The following is a 20,125-nucleotide window of genomic DNA, read 5'->3' on the forward strand; positions in this document are numbered from 1 at the left end:
CCACCAAGAGCAATCTCGGGTCTTCTGGGCAGAGCGGCTGGGGGGCATGGGGAGGAGCAGCTGGATGCTGGCTGCTTCCCCCCACCCTGCTCGGCCCTGCCCGGCCCTACGCACCCTTCGGAAATCTACCGCAGCTTCGGTTCTGTTTCTATGTCTCCACGCTACTGCTCGGCACCTCTGCCCTTCCCCATCAGCCGCTCCCCTCCGGTATGATCAGGCCACAGCTCCCATACAGCGAAGATGTGGATACCCCTTCCATCTGGGCGCTTGTTGGCAAGAGGCAGCGAGAAATCTCAGGCCAGAAATCATCCTCTCCTGAGACAAAGCACCCAAAAAGTCGTCCAGGAATGTTTTATCAAAGCGTCCCCCTCCTGAAGATCCCTCTGACACACACATGCCCACTTCTTCCCTTAAATGCTCACATCTTTGGGCGGGGAGGGGGGGATGTGTTATCATTTTCTTCCTCTATCTTTTCTCAGACAGGGATTTCGCCACCAACTTTCTCAGGCTGAAAGTTAAGTTAGTTGACGCAGAAACTATGCATCAGAAAAATACACCTAGACGGTCAGCATAGATTTATTCTGTGAATTCTTAAATATGTAGCTGAGAATATTAAGGGTTGAGCTAAATCACCTCCAAAGTACCAACATTTAGGCTGTAAGCGTTTGCACACTTGACAAGAGGAAGAACGCAGACAGGGTGTGGAGCCAAGAACTTAGTGGCATCTCCATGGTGTACAAATCCAAAACTTCTACCTCTGCAGCACACCGTCCTGCATCCTGTGGCCATAGGTCGCGTTTAGCTGTTTTTCCAGCATAATTGGCTACAGACAAATCGTAGAAAACAGAGACCCAACGTGGGCACAAGTCCTGGCTCTGGAGCCAACTGTGATCGCAGGCACAAGCGTTTACTCCAGGCCTGAGCCCTCCGAGGGGCTCCTCCTCTCCCGACCCCTATTGTTCCAGGGCACAGCGCCCTTCCGAGTGGAGAGAGGACCAGGGGGAGCAGTTTCCGAGAGCAGTGTCTGTAGAAGCTGGCTCCCAGGGACAAGGCGAGGCAGCAAGCTAGGGAAGCCAAGGCGGCTCGGGAGAACTCAAATGACTTCGAAGGGAAGCTGACAGGACCCTCGAGATTATGTGTATTGGAACCAAGGGTGGGAAACAGGATCAATGGAGAAGATTTCGACTTGATCAGACGGAGAAAGCCGGCTAATGAAGCAGATCGAAAGATGGCTATCATTGCAACTCCCCCAAAAGTTTATTTTTCTTGAAATTTCCGCAGAGAGGCGGCCGTCTCTTTTGAAGTGTAAATGTTTCTAGCTTGGGGGAAGGCGGGGGGGGCGGGGTGGGGGGGAAAGGCTGGGTTAGAGAAGAAGGGGGAGATCCTCATATTCTCTTTGAGAAAAAGAAATAAAAGCAGGAGGGAAAAAAGGAAAAGCAAAGCAAAGCAAAGAAAAGAGATTACTAAAAGAGAAAAGATTAATCTAAAGTGGGACAGGGAAATAAGCACACAGGGCTCGTGAAGTGGAATAGATGGGAAGCTATGGGAGTGGAAAGAGGCCCGTGGTCTCGGCCTCACCCGGTCCCTCAGGGCTCACGGCAGTGCCCGGGGGCGCGCAGACAGCCTGGTATTTTTAATTTTGGTTGGCAGAAATTGTTCAGTGGATTTAAATGTTGACAAAGCAATACTTCCAGGAAGACTAGTGTGGGAAGGGGCACCAGGTGATATTGTGGTATGTGTGGTGGGGGAAGGGGAAAGCAAGCAGAGAGCTTTCCCTTCCCTTCCCTTCCCTTCCCTTCCCTTCCCTTCCCTTCCCTTCCCTCTCCTCAGAAAGTTGTCTTGTTCTACCAGGCTCAGGGCTCCCCGGTTTACTCGGGTTACCTCCGTGCGTAGGATTCAGACTTCGTGTCGCAGAGTGCTCATTTTTTGTATTTCTCGAGCCTGCTATCCCTGTCTTTCTTCTCAGTGATACGGGAAAATAGTGAAGAAATTAAGGCAAAATACATTATCGGGAAAAGGTTTGGGATTCGCCGGCTGCCCCAGACCACCACCAAGCTGTTATCTCCTGACCGTACAATGGTCAGTTACAAAGGCTCAGAGCATCTCTGAGAGAGGGTCCATGAACTCACCAAGCGTTAGTGCAGGCGCAGGGAGCTCCCTCCCTTCCACCCGGCATTGCCGGGGCTCCTGCCGCACCTCCCGTGCTCGGCTGTGTGCCTGAGCACGGCCCCAAGAGCGCGGGGCAATCGGGGCTGCCTGGGGCGGAAGGGAGCAAGGCCGGGGGTGACTGCTGGAAGACGAGAAGCGACCGAGACCGGTCGGTGACGGAGAGTTGTGACGGGCAGGGCGAGAGGCGCCGAGTGGCGAGAGGGGTTCCCCTCAGCGGCGACAAGCGGGCTCCCGGCTCCGCCGTGAACAGGGGACTCTGCTACCCGGGGAATTCGACAGCTACAGTTGTCCCACCGACAGACGCGAACGGGCCGTGCCGTGCCGTGCCGTGCCGGGCCAGGCCGGACCGGGCCGGGCCATGCCGGGGATCCCGGCGGGATCGCGGCGGCCCGGGCCCGCCGCCGGCTCGTCTCCGCTCAGCCAAGCGACCGGAGGGCTCCATCTAGAGGCCGCGGCGGGCAGCGCCGCCGCCCCGCACCTGAGCCCGGCCGCCCCTCAGCCGCTGCGCGGGGCGGTCCCGCCGCGGCCGGGCCCGGGCCCGGGGCGGGAACGCTGATGGGGGACCTGGCGGGTGGGCGAGCTGCGGCCGGCGGGTCAGAGCCACGGCCCGTCCCCGGTGAGCAGGGCGCCCTGGCCCGGCAGCGGGGCAGCCCGAGGGAAGCAGCGGCCGCCCTCGGTTTGGCGTGCGGAGGGAGTTCCCCCGGAGAGACGGAGCCGAGCCTTTGCCTTCGCCAGGCGGGCGGCAGCGCAGATCCTGAGCGGGCAGCGCGGAGCCCCCAGTCCCATGGGAAATTCACCCCGCGCAGGAGCTGCTGGCAGGGGCGGCAGGGCCGCCTCAGCCGTGCCCGCCGCGCCTGTCCGCAGCGCAGCCCCGCAGTCACAGAGGACTCACTTCTATGTAATCCCCGTGGTGTAACAAAAAATTTTCTTTTCCAAATCATCCCTTCTTTTGCACACAAGGGAAAGAGAGAGAGGAGAGAGAAAGATAAAACATCAGCCGAAGTGCCAAAATGATTTATGAGACAGTGGAAAATATTTCATAAAGATCTCTCAGACATTCTTTACTTAAAGCGGTTAGGGAAAAAAAAAAAAGGGGGGGGGGCTGTTTTGTGACAGATAAGCAGAGGGATAGGAAGAATGAAGGAAGAAAAGAGAAGGAAGTATACTTCAGGTGATGGTAAACTCTCAAGTTTGAAAATCAAAATTGAGCTCACAGCAATTTCTGTCTTGCCTTTCTGCCCCTGGTTATTACCCTACGAAGGTGTTTCTTATTTGCTCTATATTTCTTTGCTAGGTCAAAGCCATGTCTGTTTTAGCAGCAGACTTATTTGTAAAATAATTTAAAAATCCCACTCTAACACACACACACAAAAAAAAAAAAAAAAAAAAAAAAAAAAAAAAAAAAAAAAAAAAAGAAAAAAGAGAGAGAGAAGAGAGAGTGGGAGAGGCAGCAGAGATGTGGAAAGTGTGAGGCTGGATTTGCTGTTATTTCCCCAAATGCATGTGAGGGAAAACTTTGCAATGACCGAAACGGGCCTAATCTCTTGGTTTTTAAGAGGTGCAAGAAGCTTGCTTGCTCTTTCTATGTCTCTTTCTTTCTTTCTTTCTCTTTCTTTCTTTCTTTCTTTCTTTCTTTCTTTCTTTCTTTCTGTCTGGCTTCTATTTATATTTCTTTCCTCTCCTTTTTATACATTCCTCTCTTTCTGTGTCTCTCCTTTTTCTTTTCCTTCTTCTCTCCCCCTCACCTCCTTTCTTTTTTTCTCCCACACTAAGCCGCACACCACGGAAGCCTTGATGTGTATCGAATCCCCCTCCTGTCCCGCTCTACACCGAGTAAAGTCTCCGGTTAAAAAAGCGGAGCGTGAGAAGGGAGGTGAAACTAGCAAGGCGTGTGTGCTTGTGTTAAATAAGCGAGTTAAGGATCCTGAGCCGTGACAACAAAGCGGGGCTCACGTCCGTTCCCGCGGGCCGGGCAGGGGCGCCGCCGCCCCGCACACGCACGGCCCGGGGCGCTCCGAGCGCGCGGCCGGGGCTCCCCCGCCGCCGGTCCCGCAGGCAACGGCCCCCCCCGCGCTGAGCTCCGCCGGCCCGGCCCTCTTCTCTCTCCTCTCCTCTCCTCTCCCCTCTCCTCTCCTGGCCGCGCTCGGCTCGGCGCGCTGGCGAATCAGAGAGTGTCGGAATCTATTGCCTTTGTCTGACAAGTCATCCATCTCCGGGGAGGCGGGCGGGGGGCTGAGGGCGCTGCGGCTTTTAGAGAGACACACACCGGGAGCGGAGGCTCCAGTCTCCGGCCCCGGCTTCTCGCAAGCACTTCCCACCTCGGGCGAAAGTCCGCCGGGCGCCGGATCCGCCGCCCGGCCGAGAGGAGGGGTCGCGCCCGCTCGCCGCTCGCCGCTTTCCCGGGGATTGCTACTCTGCTTTGAACTTAAATGAACTAGCCCCGGACCGCGGGAGGAGGAGGAGGGAGAGCCGCGTCCTCCTGCGCCTTCTGCCGCCTGGCCGCCGGCCGCACCTTGCTCCGGCACCCCCTCCCCGTCGCCGGGGATGCTCTGAGCCCTCCCAGCCATGACACCCACCTGCCCCCCGGCGCCGCCAGTCCCTCGCTCCCACGGACTCTGCTGACTCCCCCACGGCCGGCGCAGCCCTCCCGCCCCTCGGAAAGTACTTCGCTGCCCGCTCCGCCGGGCCGGGGGCCCAGCGCATCCCGCCGCTCCCCTCCTTTCCTCTCCTCGTGTGCTTTTTTGTTTTGTTTTGTTTTCCGTTTTTTTTTTTTTTTTCCAATTTTTTTCTCCCCTAAGTCTTGAAGTTGAGTTTTAGAGGCGACACGGCGGCTTCAGCCGATTTCTTCCCCTTCCTTTGCCTCCCCATGGATATGCACTGCAAAGCAGACCCCTTCTCAGCAATGCACCGTGAGTACTGGAGCCCGGCTCCTTCCGCTGCTGTCCCTTTCTCATCCCTTCATTCTTCCTTCCCCAACCATCCTTCCTCACCTGATCCTCCTCCAGGTCCACCTTTTCACCCTGGCCGCTACCGGGCTCAGAGAGGCGTTCAGAAGGCAGGACGGATACTGCCGGCCCGAGCTGCAGAGCAAGGATGCCGGGCAGCCCCGAGCTGAGGGGAGCAGAGCTCCGTGCCGGCAGTGGGGCGGGGGCCAGGACCCCCAGTCCGAGGGCAGGGGACTGAGCGCTGCTGTGCCTGTGCTGCGTGCCCTGAGAGCGCTAAGAAAAGCCCCCTTCGAACCAGAGCTGTGCTCCGCAAATACACTTTCTCCATCGCCCCTCAGAAAACAAGAGTTTATTCTGACTCGTGTCAGCCCCCGGGACGGGCCCTTTCCCTGTCCGTGCCCAGCCGGGCCGGGACTCCCCGCAACGCTCCGCGGCTTTAACCCCCCAGACTGCCCCGCGATGCGATGCTGTTTGCTTTGATTTTGGATTTCGGTGGCAGAGAGGGAAGACGCCAGTTTCGAATTAATGGCGGGTTAGTCGGTGGCTGTTCTGTGAGTCGTTTTCGTTTGGCGAAAGGTTGGACTGCGGGAAAAATAGGACAATTGTATGGCAGGGAGATGAAGTGGCTTTGGAGGCTCCCAAGAAGTCACGATCCCTCCTGGTTTATTTACCAGATACCCGGTGTGAATTTTAAATACAATCCTGGTACAGAGGAAGGGCATTCATGCTACATTTTTCAATTTTAAAAGGTTTTCTTAAGAGGGGGACGAAGGAACGTGAAAAACCTCCTTTACCAGGGACTGTAACAAGGAATTTCCAGTGATTTTAATTAAACCGCAGGAGAGAAAATAATTCCGAGATTTAAATTGAAGAAGAAAAAAATACAAATAGAAAACCGAGACTGAGAGTATGTTGAGTCAGGAAATGAATAATTAAGAGCAATTTGTAACTTTTGACACCGAAACTTTTGAGGACACGCCCTGCCCACTGCATAAAACACAAATCGAAAAGATAGAAAATGGAAATGCTTGAACTTTAAAAAAATCCCGATTTTGCCTTGAGAAGGAAGGTGCCGAAATACAAGCCCACGATTAAATCCCCAAACGCGGACGTAGGTAACTGCCTTTCTGTTTCCTAATAACTGATTTCCAGAATACATTGCTTAAAATGTAAGTTTTGATTTCCAAAGAGCTTTAACAGCAAACACTCCGTGCTTTAGCCATTATTTTAATTTTCAGCGGTGCGATCTGTTTCGGGACGCGATGTCAGTAATTCCAGCTGCAGTACGATCTGAAACATGTCAGCAGACGAAAGAGGCATTTCACTGTCGCTGATTTTTTAAAAACTCCAGGGAGATTCCTGACCAATTTCTGGCTTCCGATTAGGGGAAAAAAAAACCCCAAAGAACACCAAATCTAAACAAAACAAAACGACCCCACCAACGTTTGATTCGTTTCCTAAAGTGTATTTCTAGAGCTACAGACCTGGTTATTATTAAGCAATGTAAAGAGATGCGGGCACAGGCTCCTGACATACAGACACGATCGGTACGACAGCGGCACGACTGAGTCTGTGCACATACAGATGCCGGCACTTACATGCAGATAAATACACGTAAATATCTGACTGCTCTGATAGAAAGAATGTTAGAAAACCACGGGGCAGAACAGAACAAACCCGTGTGAAAAATATCCGGACTGCAATAATTTGAATTATTAATTTTTAATCTTTTTGCATCTGTTGCCCTTTAATACTTTGTAATGCGAGTTATAATAGGTGCTTTGAATTATTTATCATGGAGTTGCCGAAGAAATTGCTATCTGGTAACTTTAGAGGCAACATGTGCAGAAGGGCTTCTGAAAAAATGGAGAAAGAACACAACAATATATACCCGCGGGTTTTAGTGGAAGAAGATAAACATCCCCCGTCCCCTCTGAAACCCTAAATATGTTTTTTAAAAGACTAACAAAAGAATGCAAAACATAACCCCGGTTCAGCGGGGAACGACGAAAAGCCAGCCGGCGCCCCGGCCGATGGGGCTGGGAGGGGATGTGTGAAGGTGTTACTGAAGGGGTGGGGGAGATGGGAAAAACTCTATTTGTACGAAAGGACTTGGATCGATCGCAGGGCAATGAGAGTTTCCACTAAGTTCAGAACCAATAAGTCAGTGTCAGAAGCAGGAGAGAAAAAAACCTCAACGAAAATACAAACAGATCATTTTTCAGCAAACTGCAAAACGAACTAAGATCTCTTGGCGAGGAAAATACAGGAGGTTAGGGTTGTGTGAAAGGAAAGCTTTAATACAGAGTGCACTCCACAGCTATATCAGCTGGATATTCCGGAGACAGAGGCGCTCAGGTAGCAGCGCCAGCGAAGCTGTACCGCCTGCGAGCGGGCATCTCCCCATGCCCTGGCAACGGCGAACTGCTCTCGGCTCTAACGTAGACCTTTGATTCACGACCGACTGTCTTATTGCGCCCGAAAAGCAGATATTTCCCTTTATCCCCGTCACTCCGTTTCTCGTGTCCACTCTTAGCAGGTGCATACTTATTTTTTCCCCAAAGTTATTTCTAGAAATGGAGAAAGACAGATCGGGGGGGAAAAGCGATCCTAGCAATCCTGTCTGAGAGAGAGCAGGTTTTTGGCTGGAAAGGGGGAACAGAAGAAAACGGAGAATTTAACTTCTCCCTGAATTAGATTTGTATGGTAGGGGGGGGGAAAAAAATCCCCCAAAAAACCAAACCCAAACCCGGAAGAGTACGAGTCTATTATTTTTTTTTTCCCGGATTTTTTTTCCTGTAAACATCGAAAGCTAATGAGAAATAGGGTCTGCCTGTAAAGGAACACCAGCTGCGGGACACAAAATATTTTCTATCTCTCTCCCTCCATTTCTTTCCTTTTCTCTTTTCTCTGTGAGTCTTTTCAACTCGCATCCCAAAATAACGGGATAGAACTGCTTGCATGGGGGACATGCCGCGGGGTGAGGGAGGGCGGAGTTCGCGAGGAACTGTAATTGACAACGTGATAGAAAATCCTGGAAAGAAAATGAGAGAAAAAGCCCAGGAGTAAAGAGAAAGGGGACTGCGGCAGAGTCCGCCCGGAGCCTCTAAGAGGTCGAGCTCTGGAGTTGGGAGTGCATCGCTGCCCTGCTCTGGGGCTGAGGAGCGGGCGCGGGCGCTGTTTCCATGTCCGGCCCATCACAATGGCCGTGAGAATCCACCGCTCCGGCATCCCGATCGGGACCGCAGGAGGAGAGCGGCTCGGGGAGGGAGGGCGGCGTACGGGAAGGTGGAGAACAATGTTCCTCCGTCTCGGGAAAATTCATTCTGCCTTCCCTTTCCATCATTTTCTTTCTCTTTCTTTTCTTTTCTTTTTCTTTCTTTCTTTCCTTTCTTTTCCTTTCTTCCTTTCTTCCTTTTTCTTTTCTTTTCTTTCCTCTTGTTATCGCTCTCATTTTCTCATTCTCCTTGTTTGTATCTCTTTTCTCTCCTTCTCCCTGTTTATCTTCTCTCGCTTCCCCACGTCCTGTTCCCCACTCTCGACCCCCCGCCGTCACCTCCATCCATCTGTAATGACTGGAGAATTTGCAGCGCGAGTGGTAAAGAATCCACGACTAACGGTGTGTTTCTGGTGTGCGTGGGTTGTTGTGTTTTTTTTATTTCTCTTTCCCCAGCAGGGCACGGGGGTGTGAACCAGCTCGGGGGGGTGTTTGTGAACGGCAGGCCCCTACCTGACGTGGTGAGACAAAGGATAGTGGAGCTGGCTCACCAGGGGGTGCGACCCTGTGACATTTCCAGGCAGCTGCGGGTCAGCCACGGTTGTGTCAGCAAGATCTTGGGCAGGTAAGGAAAGAGGCAGCTCCTTTCCCTCCCCTGAGACTGCAACATTACGTCCCTTCCCCGCTCCAATATGACCTTCCGCCCTTCCCGCGGCACCGGGCTCTCCCCGCCACGACCCCGGCACCTTCGCACAGTGGGAGCCCGCGGCTGAGCAGGGCCCCCTCCTCCAGCTGGCAAGGACGTGTTTCTCCCCTGCCTCCCCCCTTCCCTCACCGGCGGTGTTTAAAAACTCCTGGGAAGACAAAATAATTCGAGAAGAGTGTGTGGGAGGGCGGGAAAGACAAGGGACGGGAGAAAGAAAGCGAAAGAACCACCAAAAATCCCCAATCCATGAGGAACAAAAAAAATCCTAACTCACAACAAGCCGTAAGCAGCTTTACCAAATACACGGGTAAATAAACAAACAACGGGGCGAATAAATAAATAAATAAATAAATGCCCGCGGTAACTGATCATCGCCAAATGAGGTGTGCAATATCCCTAGGGGCTACTCGGGGAGAGCCAGGGCCCTGGCCCGGCCGCTCGGATGCAGAGCGGTGTGAGCAGGCGGCGGTGCCCCAGCCGCCGGTGCGGGCGCTACGCGCGCTGCCGTGCCCGGCCAAGGCCGGGACAGAAACGCTGCCGGCAGCGCAGCTAATGGACAGCGGGGAGTGGGCTGGCGCTGCCCTGTACGAGCACCCGCTTGAGAGGCATCCCGGGGCCGGGATGAATCGTTCTCCTGCATCCGCAGCTCGGCCAGCGCCCCGGTTCGGGAGCGGCCGGCTGGGAGATGCAGGCGGGGGAGTGCGAGCCCGCCACTGCCCGTTCCCCACGCCCCCTTCCCGGCCGCCCGGCCCGATCCCGCGTTCGGCGGGCTTCATCTCTGGACGGCGGCATCGGGGAGAGGGTTTCTGTTTAATTTCCCGACCCCAGGGCCTAAAAGAAGTGTGTGCGCGTAAAGCGGGGGAAGGGGGAGGCAGCGCCCCTCGCTTCTAACACACACACACGTACACATAGGAAAAAAAAAAAAGAAAAAAAAAGAGTGAGCCCTAGAGAGACGAAGGGACTGCCTTAGCCCCAGGTCATGTCGCCTGGCGCCTCGAGAAGCGGCGATACGCAGCGCCCGAGCGGCCACGGCCCGAGGCCGCGTACCCGCGGGTCGAAACCGAGGTGGGGCAGGGGGCAGGGGCCGCGGGGTGCTCTGAGGGCCAGTGAGGCTCTGGGTGCTCAAGGACGGCAGGCCACTGACCATATTTTATGCAGGTATTACGAGACGGGAAGCATAAAGCCCGGCGTGATCGGAGGCTCCAAACCCAAAGTGGCCACCCCCAAAGTAGTGGATAAAATCGCCGAGTACAAGAGACAAAACCCGACAATGTTCGCCTGGGAGATCCGGGACAGGTTATTGGCCGAGGGCATCTGCGACAACGACACGGTCCCCAGCGTCTCCTCCATAAACAGGTAAGAGCAACTCCGCAGCTCGCGGCCCAGTCGCATCTTTACGGCCCCATAAACCCCCTTCCAACAGCGAGGACGGCCTAATCCTTCCTCGGTCAGAGTAGATCCAGCCTTCGGCGGTCCCCTGTCTGCAGCGGGACCCGTGGGCATAGCCCGCCAGTCCCCGGCCCGGTCCAGCGGGCGTTCCCTGGCCTCGCCGTGACCTCCGAGCCCAGCTCCCGGCAGCGGGACGGAAAACAGCCGCCCGCTCCCGCAGCAGCCGCCCCGAGCAGCGGGTGCGCGGATCCGTCCCGGGGCTCGCTGCGGCAGGCCCGCAGCTTGTGCCCGACGCCCGGCCCGGGGCCAGCCGGGGCCGGGGCAGCGCTGCTGCCAGAGCACCTGAGCTCCCGCCGAGCAGCCGGCACTGCCGCAAGGTTTGGGTGCTGCTCAGGCTGGAGGGGTGAGGGACTGCGGAGCCGGGGCTTCCCGTGTCCCTCGAACACCCCTACCGGCGTGTAGATGAGCTCCAGCCTTGCCAGGGTATTAGAACTCTGAGCCGAAAGGCTGCCTTCATCTTCTGCCAAGCAGGGCTCACAGCCGCGAGCCGCTGAGCGCGGGAGGAAGGATTCCCTTGCACCCACTCCCCCGGCTCACTCTCCATCGGTAGCCTGAGGGAACGGCTAAATTTGCCGGGCTGTTCTCCACCCGGCTGGGGAGCGCTGCTCTCCGCTGTCCCGGTGGCCCCGACTCGGTCTGATCCCTGATCTCGCAGAAGGCTGGGCAGCAGCAGAATTGATTTCGCACTAGCGAACCATTTGCCCCCTCCGCCTTCCCCATTTCCTCCCCCGGCTGCTAGGGTGCAGATTTTGTTGATTTTGTTGTTGGAGGGACTCAGATTTGGTCTCAGGTTTGAGGTGACAAAAAAAAAAAAAACCTATATGACACGCAAAAACCCAGGATCGATGCAGGAGAAAAAGGAATAGATATAATCACGTACTGACAGACGTCAAAGCGCTCAGACTGCTCACATGCCTGCACGTTCAAACACAACGTACATCAGATCTTCACACTTTGGCAACACAACACTCCTGTGCACACAGTAAAAGTAATTACACCGTTTTAGTGTTATGTATGTACAGATACCCTGACTGTGCCCACAGAAATACAACCTCTAGAAACAGAGTATACATAGGCATGAAATACCTCACCAACAGAGTAAAAATACACTAAATTTTGGATGCAATTCCAAATGTATGGCTCTTCCCAGCCAAATAAATATACACAGGGTATGTGTAAATAAGCATGCAGGCTTTTGTAGTGTTTACATAGATAAAATGCACAAATCCCTATACTGGCCTTTTTGATATATAACAAATTTAGCCAGATTTAAAAAACCAAAATCAAAACCAAAACCTGGTGTATTTATAGCAAGAGAAGCAAAAATAAATAGCAAGGAAAACAGTGGTATTTTTTTGTCTTGCACTTTTCATGGCAGATTTATCAAAATATGTCTAATAACTCAGACTGTGTATTTCTAAATCTGGCATCCTATATAAATGGGTTTTAATATTTTGCAAATGATATGGAATTATCCCAAATCATCTTGAAAACAGCAGGTAGAATTAGCTAGTAGAATGTACCTTGGCTAAGAAAGATTCCCTCAGACACACTGTCTCTGTAATATACTGCTAGGCTACCCTAGGAAATTATCCCTGTGTGTGCCATCTGTATTAAAATGGTTATTAAGTTATGAACAGGGTAACATAATACTGATCGGCTAATTATACACCCTCCTAAAAAACCTCCAGGTCTCTGTTACTCTCTCAGTCAGGTATTGAAATAATAACAGTTTGACATTCAGACACCTTACAAAGGCAGCTGTGGAAGGACAGACAGCTATCCCTGTAAGGAATTGAGCTGGTGGTATGGAAGTCCAGAGGAATGGCCATAGGCTCTTTGGAGAAATGACATGTACAGACCCAACATATATTTATACTTCAGCTAGCTTAAGGGATCTCAGCATCCAAAAGTCACTGAAGTCTCAGTCTTATGCTTGCTGGACCCAGTGCCTCATGTCTGGGTTGTGCTGTCCCAGGCAGAAAGCTGAGCACCAGATTTGGCTCCCACCGTGCTACCAGTCTGCGGCAGGGTTTTGGGAGTTTTGTACCTCAGTTTCCCCACACTGGATATGAAAACTAATTTTTCTCAGAAGGAGGTGGAAACAGATGCCAGTTAGATTGTGCTTATAAAATACTTTGAGGACAAGTGTTTTGAACTGCTAAGTATTATTATACTAGAGAGGCTCAGCTGTGACCCACCATGGCAATGGCATTTGAGTGTGTAGTCCCCAAGGCTCAAGAGCATTTTAGCTTCACAAGATCTAGTCTTTCCCCATTCCTTTTAAAAATACAGATAAAACTTCCCACTGTTCACCTTTGTATGAAGCTCCCCAAAACTCACATCTGTGAGCCCATAACACAGGTAATAAAATTTGCAAGTCTGTCCTAGACAAGAACAGGACAGCGAACTGGGAAAAAATTGCAGTGAAATAGGAAATATTGAGTATATTAGGGCCCAATCCTAGTGCTGTGGAGAGTAGCGTGAGCTTCATCACTCCAGTGACTTTCATTACTCCACCTCACAGAACTCACAAAACACAAAGAAGCTCACAATTTAAATATACATTTTTCTCTCTCTCATTGTAAAAATTCACATACAGAATCTGGACAGTTTCTTTGTAACAGGAAATCCCTTACCTGCAGTAAATTTTCATCTCTCTGATCACCAATCACAAATTGGAGTTAATCTAACACTTAGTCTCTGAGCAGCTTCAGAGAGATGACAATTTTAAAACCTAGCCATCAATAAATATCTGTCTTCTTACTTCTGCGAAATGTGGCATTTCCAATGCAAAATCTGGTTTTACCCAGTGTCTAGAACAGTTAGAACTACATCCAGGAACATTATCTTAAGGCAATTAGCAAGGCATTTACGAAAAGTTACCTATATCCCTAAATAGACTGTGAATACTGTGCTTCAAAATGGAGATGTCCTTGTATATAGAAAAAAAATTACTTCTGGTTATTATAAGATTTTTTGAAAATGTATTAATTACCTTTTATTTTCTTTCTGAGAATTAGTCTAACATTAGTAAAGGTCTTCAGGTGAGAGACTTAAGAACAACAGTTTCAATTCAGTTTTAAAATTCTCCCTTAAGCACTTTAAAATTTAAAAAAAAATTTTTTTTAATTCTGTGTGCCTACATTGCAGTGGTCTGTCACTATTGCACTGAGAATAGCAGGACACTTTTGGGACAACATGTTATTTAGTTCTGAGTTTTGTCAGAAACTTTTTCATTCCAAACTCACGCAGACAAAGGGTAGATACAAATTCTAGTGAAAAAAAACATGACTTAACTACCCTGTCAAGACTCAGGAAAAAACATTAAAGTCTTCTGCTACACAGTAGATTTCTTTTAATTACGGGAAAAATCTAGAGAGTATATGAGTTCATAAGCCAAGTGCACCAGAAATGACAGAATCGAGATCAGTTATCTCTGCGCCAACAGCTTTCCTGTTCCCACTTCATACTTTAAGTACTGTGCAGTATAAACCAATTGTCTATGCGTAGGTATACACATAAACATACATACAAACATGTATATGTACATGTATATATGTAAACTCACACACACATACACAGTGCATGCAATTGAGAAGCAGGCAAATGACAGAAGTTGTTAATTCTTTGGTAAGCAATTAATGCTTTAAATCTTTTGAGCACCTTGCTTCTTGAGCACTCTGCCAGCGCAAACTTTTCCATCTATCATCTAACTATAAACCAGTTATCTTTGGTCATTTCAGATTAGACTGTTTCAAGTGAATTTAGACATTGTTAAATGTAGATGCTCCTTGTGGCAGTCTCCCAAAAATGAACTTGGGCAGATGCTAGTGAGAACTTTTCCTTTGTTTAGCAGAACATATAGTTCACCTAAGAACATAAATTTCATGAGATGGTAATCATCCCAGAGAAATCTGAATTACACAGTGGACGTTAGTAGGAACAGGAGGGAGCACCTCACGGGCATACTTTCACGGTACTCTAAGTTATGCAATTGTTGTTTAAGCACTATTTCCTGCTTCTCTTAAATTAATGAAATATCTTGGGTTAATGAATGAGGTTCAGAAAGGCAAAGCAAAACAACCTCCCTCTGATTTGCACCTCTATCCCAGTTGTTGGATGGCCAGGTTCAGTACTGGGAACTCCCAGTTAGTTCTTAGCCAACGCATGCCAAAGGCAAAGCATTTCAGAGTTCAGTCAGTCTTCTGGTTACACTTTGGACCCTGAGTTCCTGAGAACAGACCTAACTAATACCCCATGGCAGAGAACAGAGTTTAGTGGATATATTATCTCCGTCAAACTGCTGGATGCTTTTTCGATCTTCTCTTAGGTATTGGGTATCCATTAATTTCTAGAGTTAAGCATATGGTTTAGGGAGATGTTTCCATTTTCACGATATAGCAATTGACTAATGATGCCTAGTTAAAGTCTCCAGTAATGATGTGTTTTTAAAATACATATGGAAAGACACATACATTGACGTGCGTTATAAGGACCAGTAAAATATACTTGTACATTGAAATATTTTTGAGCATACGGCCAATTTCAGTGGCTGCAGGCCAGCCTGTAGTTTAGAGCAAAGAATGGCATATTCGAAGATCAGATTTCTCTTACCAGTTCTGACATTAATTTTCTGACTGATCTTAGGCAGGTCACACGGACTCCTTAGAAGGCTGTTTTGCCATCTGTAAAATGAAAATAACAGCTTTTAGTTACTTTTGTAAAACTCCATATGATCTTTCACTAAAAATTTCCATTGAGTTCAACACATAACAATAAAAAGTTCAAAACTGGTGCTAGGTTGGTTTACATCAGCTGAGGCTTTAGCTCATGCAATTGAGGTAAATGTAACATTTCGAGACAAACAATTGTCTGGCAAGAAGAAGGCACATTAGAGCAGGGGCTGTGCTGTATGCAGAAGAAATCAGTATTACACAAACAGCTTTCTGAGCTACCCTCGCTAGCCAGCAGCACTTGAAAATTCCCCAAAGGACATCCCACCAAAGTTACTGTGAATCTCCTTGGTTTTCCTTCCCCCTGAACAAATCTGGAATTCTTGGAAGAGAGATATTGAGTCTAGGGAGAAGCTGGAAGAGTACAGGGTATCTCTAATGGCAGCTTGTTCATAGTGATCAAATGCAGTGACAACTGCATTGTCTGCAGTGAACTTGGGGTGAACTGCCTGAGTTTTAACCTGCAAGCATGTGTGTGGGTGTGCATGTCACACAAACCTATCACCACTGCTGGTATTTAGTAGGCACAAGTCAGTTTTCTCAATATAGACACCAAATACTCGACTTGTCAGATAGACTGGGTTTGCCTCTGTCTGACATTGTTTTGGTGCAAGGGAGGAGTGAAGAAAACTTGTCCGACGGTGCTCAGTGGAGATTACCGGGACTTGTAAACTGGCATTTCCTAGTGCACATGGAAGAAACTCAGGATTCTAGCAGGAATCCTCTCTCCCAGCTGATGCTGAGTCTAAGGTTTCTATGCAGTTTCCTGCATGGGGGCACGCTCTCGAGGTAGAAGACTTCTACTGCCAGTTGCTTTCAGCAGAGCAAAGAATGTAATCGGGTCACACAGGGCTTCATTACAGGGAATATACTCCTTTAAATTCAGACTCTTTTCCATCAGACACAAACCTGGTATTATCTTCTTTTTATCATTGCAAATAAAGGACAGGCTCATAAAGCAGAGGTTACAGACAATGTTACTGCAGCTGAAAGAGTAAATGAATGCTCACAGCATTTCTCTTTGTCTTATTCATCATATCTGGCCATTGGAAGGTTGTATGGGGGGAAGTACAATAAGCTAGCTGCATTTTTTCTGATTTTCATATTGCAGAGATATTAGCTCAACAGAGCCAGTCAGCAAGTAGAATTGGTTGTGCCTGGGAAGTTTTGAACTCCCTGTTCTGTGAACCTTGAAGTTCAGAACCGTATCGGCCCCTTTATCACCTAAAAATCCCAGCCCTTCCTTTTTCTATAGATGTATAAAAAGCTTGATTTTTGCTGGAAGTTAAATATTTTCAAGCTTTTGCAACTACTGAATTATTGCTGCATTCTGCCATAGAGGTAGCTGCAGTTCTGTGCTGGGTGAGTGACTCTTATGGAGCTAAACCTCACTTACCAGAATCAGTATTATGTGGAAAAAACTCATTTGACTTTGGGAGAAAAGAGGAGAAAATATAAGTGGCTTGGCCAAGAAATGACGATGGGGTGAGAACAATATAGTGATCTGAAGGGCACAGTCCTTCCAAAAGGAAAGGAATGATCACATTTAAACAAAGCACTATAGGCAGGAATTAAGGGAGGCAAATAAGAAAGGAAACATTTAAATGGTAGCAGAAGGTATCCTCTGATATGGAGGTCCATTAAAATGTGGAATTGCATCCCATAGGAATTCCTGATTTCTTGGAAAATATGTAAGTAGGTGGCATTAATAACAAGCAAATATACAATAAGAAATAATCTTGTGTTGGCTAAAGAGACAGATAATGGTTTAGCAGGCCAGCTAGACTTTTTATAATATGATGACATGGTGCATACAAAACAAAGTCGTGTTTTCAGACATATATCAAGTATCAGAAAATTCCCATCTCTAACCCCAAAGCCTATTCAAAAAAAAAAAAAAAAGTATTTTCATTTTATTTGAATAACAGGATATGATTTCAAAACAGTTAAACAAGGTTGATCTTCACTTAGATTCCATTGTCCTTAATTAAGGCATGGTGAAATTCAAATGGAATTTAAGCTCTCCACTTGAAATCAGCAAAATATTTAGACATCACACTTTTGCTGCTGGTCTCTATAAATGGAAAGCTAGAGACTTCTTAAAGCATTTGCCATTGGTCTGACATCCACATAGCTCACTGGGGGTTTAAGAAATCCCATCTGTGTGTAGATGCTCTAACAATGATTACTACTCATGAAAGCATCAGAAAGGTTCTTCTCCCAAATGATTATTTTTTAAACTGAAACTAACAGGAATGAGGATTTTTTCCACTGTAATTCAAATTAACCTATCGGAGCCTATAGCTGCATTGCCATATTTATCAGTCCCAACTGTTTAAAAATGCCAAGGTAGAGCCTAAACTGTGTAATTGTCATAAGAATCACAAGCGCTTGTAATACAATGTAGGTTTGTTTTCACTTGTTTTCTCTTTTCTACTCTAAATTTTAAAGGGGATTTGGATATCTGACTCCTATTAAGCATCTTTAAAAACATCTTAACAATGCAGCCCTTTGTCTTCTGAGAGCTGACAGGTCCCTTTTCAAGCCCCCACAAGCACTGGCAACATACTTTATTAAATGAGAGCTGAAATTCTCATACTACCACTTGACTGGAGGAGCTGAAAAACCCAAAAAGCCATGGTTAGGCTTGTGATGAAATACTAGACACTATGATATTCAGCACTAGCCTCCAATTTTCTCTATTGCCAGTAACTGAGGGCTGATTTTGCAGCACTTATATGGCTATCTACCCAGCTGAAAATCACAAATCTAATCACTTGGTTTCCAGATTCCTCAGGGTGCACTTACAAATATTCATTTCCAATCAATTTACACCTGCTAATATTTCTCAATGCTTACATGTGATCACAGAGTCAGAAGAAATGCCAGTGCTTACTATTTCTATTGCAATAGCATAAAGAGGCTCTGTGCATAGATCACAAACCATTGTCCAAAACAGGCACAGCGTAAATAGGAATTTCTTTCAAGAGGCACTTTTAGAAAATCAGCATATACACATGTCTTGGTTTACACCAGCCCCTTAGCTTCTACTAGGCTCATAATTCAGACAATCCTCAAAGTTTCAGGGGTCCTGAAACAAACATCTTTGTCTGTCATAGGAAATGAGATATGTGGGAAGGGCTCACTCATCAAGTCCAAGTCTAGGTAAAAAGCAGAGCAAAACTGAAGAGTCCTTTTCTATGGGCTCATATTTGACAAGACAGAGGCTGCACACCAGCCAGGCTGAAAGAGCCTCCCCCCTCTTCCATGATAAGTAGGCATATAAATAAATAAATAAATGGCATCCTAACTGCACTGAGAACTCAATAAAACAATCACATCAAATATGAGGAGGTATAAATCTCATGTCTGCACAGGTAACCCACTCAATTGCTTTTATTATGGCTCAGCCTGACTCCATTTATTACCATCCGTGGCCTGGGTGAAGGATGTTTGCATGGAGGGTGGTCTCCTGGTGAAATCCTATCCCTGGAGCAGTGACAATCAGCCCATACAGAGGTGGATTTTGGTGGGGAGACCAAGGCAGATCCATCTGTCTGCATGAAAACTAATCAATAACCCTGTAACTAGACCCCTTGTCACCGGGAAATGGACAACACAATAGTTCAATCTTGGAGCCATAGGAGAGGAATAGCTGTGGTTGGGGTATGAAGAATTACAGGATATATGCATGAAATGTTTGAGACATATGGAGAGAATATGTCTGTCCATACAGACATTGAGGAGGAGCGATGACATAGACGGAGTGTAGAGGGTACATTAGTATATAGGAGGCAGATTTGAAAGATTGGTGTGTTCAGAGGTGGGTATGAGAAACAAAAAATCTGAATTATACGGCATTTTTTTCTACAGGACATTTACACAGGGATTCTAAGTGCAAGGCAGATAGGTACCTTTGGGAAAATGTGCCTGTTGGTTGGATACTACATATTGGTATATGGTAGAGAGCATGTGTCTCTGAGCAGGCACGTAGATGGTGACACAAAATGCTGGTATGCAAAAGGAAGCATATTCAGGAGCTCAGTGCAGTCAGGGAAGGATATTCCTTTGTCCTTTGTCTGGCTTGGGATTTATGTGTGTACTAGTTTTGACAGAGAGGAGGAAGAGTGATGTGCCAAAAGCCTGAGCTAACAGACTGTGAGTACACAGATACACTTCCCAGAAAATGCTGTATATGAAAAATTTACCCAAACCTCACTGTTAATTCAGGAAGGGAGATTCTGGTGGCTTGTCTCTGCCTCTATGAAAAATAGAAATAGGACATTTCTTGCTTTTGTCACCCTTAGATCTGCAGTTCCTGTAGCATTTCTAAAACCTGCACAGAATACTGCTCCCCAGGCTTCCAGCAATTCCGTAACACATGCACATATACACAGGTAGGATGGAGTTTGCCTCTAATAATTGTTCACTCCTGGGGGAAAATTCACTATTCTATGTTTAGCTCCATTTTCAACAGATCCTCCTCCTTCCGAGGTAAGAGTTCTTCCCTCTCTTATGGGTCCAAGGCATAAGGGTTAAATAGCCATCTCTTCTTGGAAGACAAATTGCTTCAAGATTAGTGATCAGCTCTGCTCAAAATGCCCATCACTATATTTCATTTGAGAAGGGTGGTACCCATGTTTTGCAAGCAGACTGATGTTTGCTTGTTAATTTACACAAGGAAAAGCAGAGACTGCAACCAGACAGCAAAGTTACAAAAGAAACCCTCACGTATCTGTCAGGCAGGATGCCATGTACCACCTCTAGTTCCAGGGTAGTTTGCATAGTTCTGGGAACAAAAAGAGCACTTATTTCATTGGTCAGGAAGGAATAATATCACAGCCCTTTGATTCCCAAAATCAATCCTCATTTGTTTCAAGCTGGGCCAAAATACAACAGCAAC

General features: G+C 48.1%; 1 protein-coding gene across 6 annotated transcripts in view; it reads left to right on the top strand.

Annotated features, from left to right (window-relative positions):
- Positions 1-4,949: 4,949 nt before the first annotated feature.
- PAX2 (paired box 2) overlaps positions 4,950-20,125 on the top strand; it is an 82,547-nt gene continuing 67,371 nt past the window's right edge. For 2 of the 6 annotated variants that reach the window (XM_041461055.1, XM_041461056.1), the window contains exons 1-3: positions 4,950-5,078; positions 8,788-8,956; positions 10,196-10,393. In XM_041461055.1, coding sequence (XP_041316989.1) covers positions 5,036-5,078; positions 8,788-8,956; positions 10,196-10,393 — 410 coding nt within the window. In that variant the 5' untranslated portion in view covers positions 4,950-5,035. The remainder of the gene's footprint in view (positions 5,079-8,787; positions 8,957-10,195; positions 10,394-20,125) is intronic. The other 4 variants (XM_041461058.1, XM_041461060.1, XM_041461057.1 and 1 more) reach the window with 2 other exon arrangements.

Source organism: Pyrgilauda ruficollis, unplaced genomic scaffold, assembly GCF_017590135.1.
Source record: "Pyrgilauda ruficollis isolate IOZ18807 unplaced genomic scaffold, ASM1759013v1 scaffold15, whole genome shotgun sequence".
In the NCBI taxonomy this organism is placed as follows: Eukaryota; Metazoa; Chordata; class Aves; order Passeriformes; family Passeridae; genus Pyrgilauda; species Pyrgilauda ruficollis.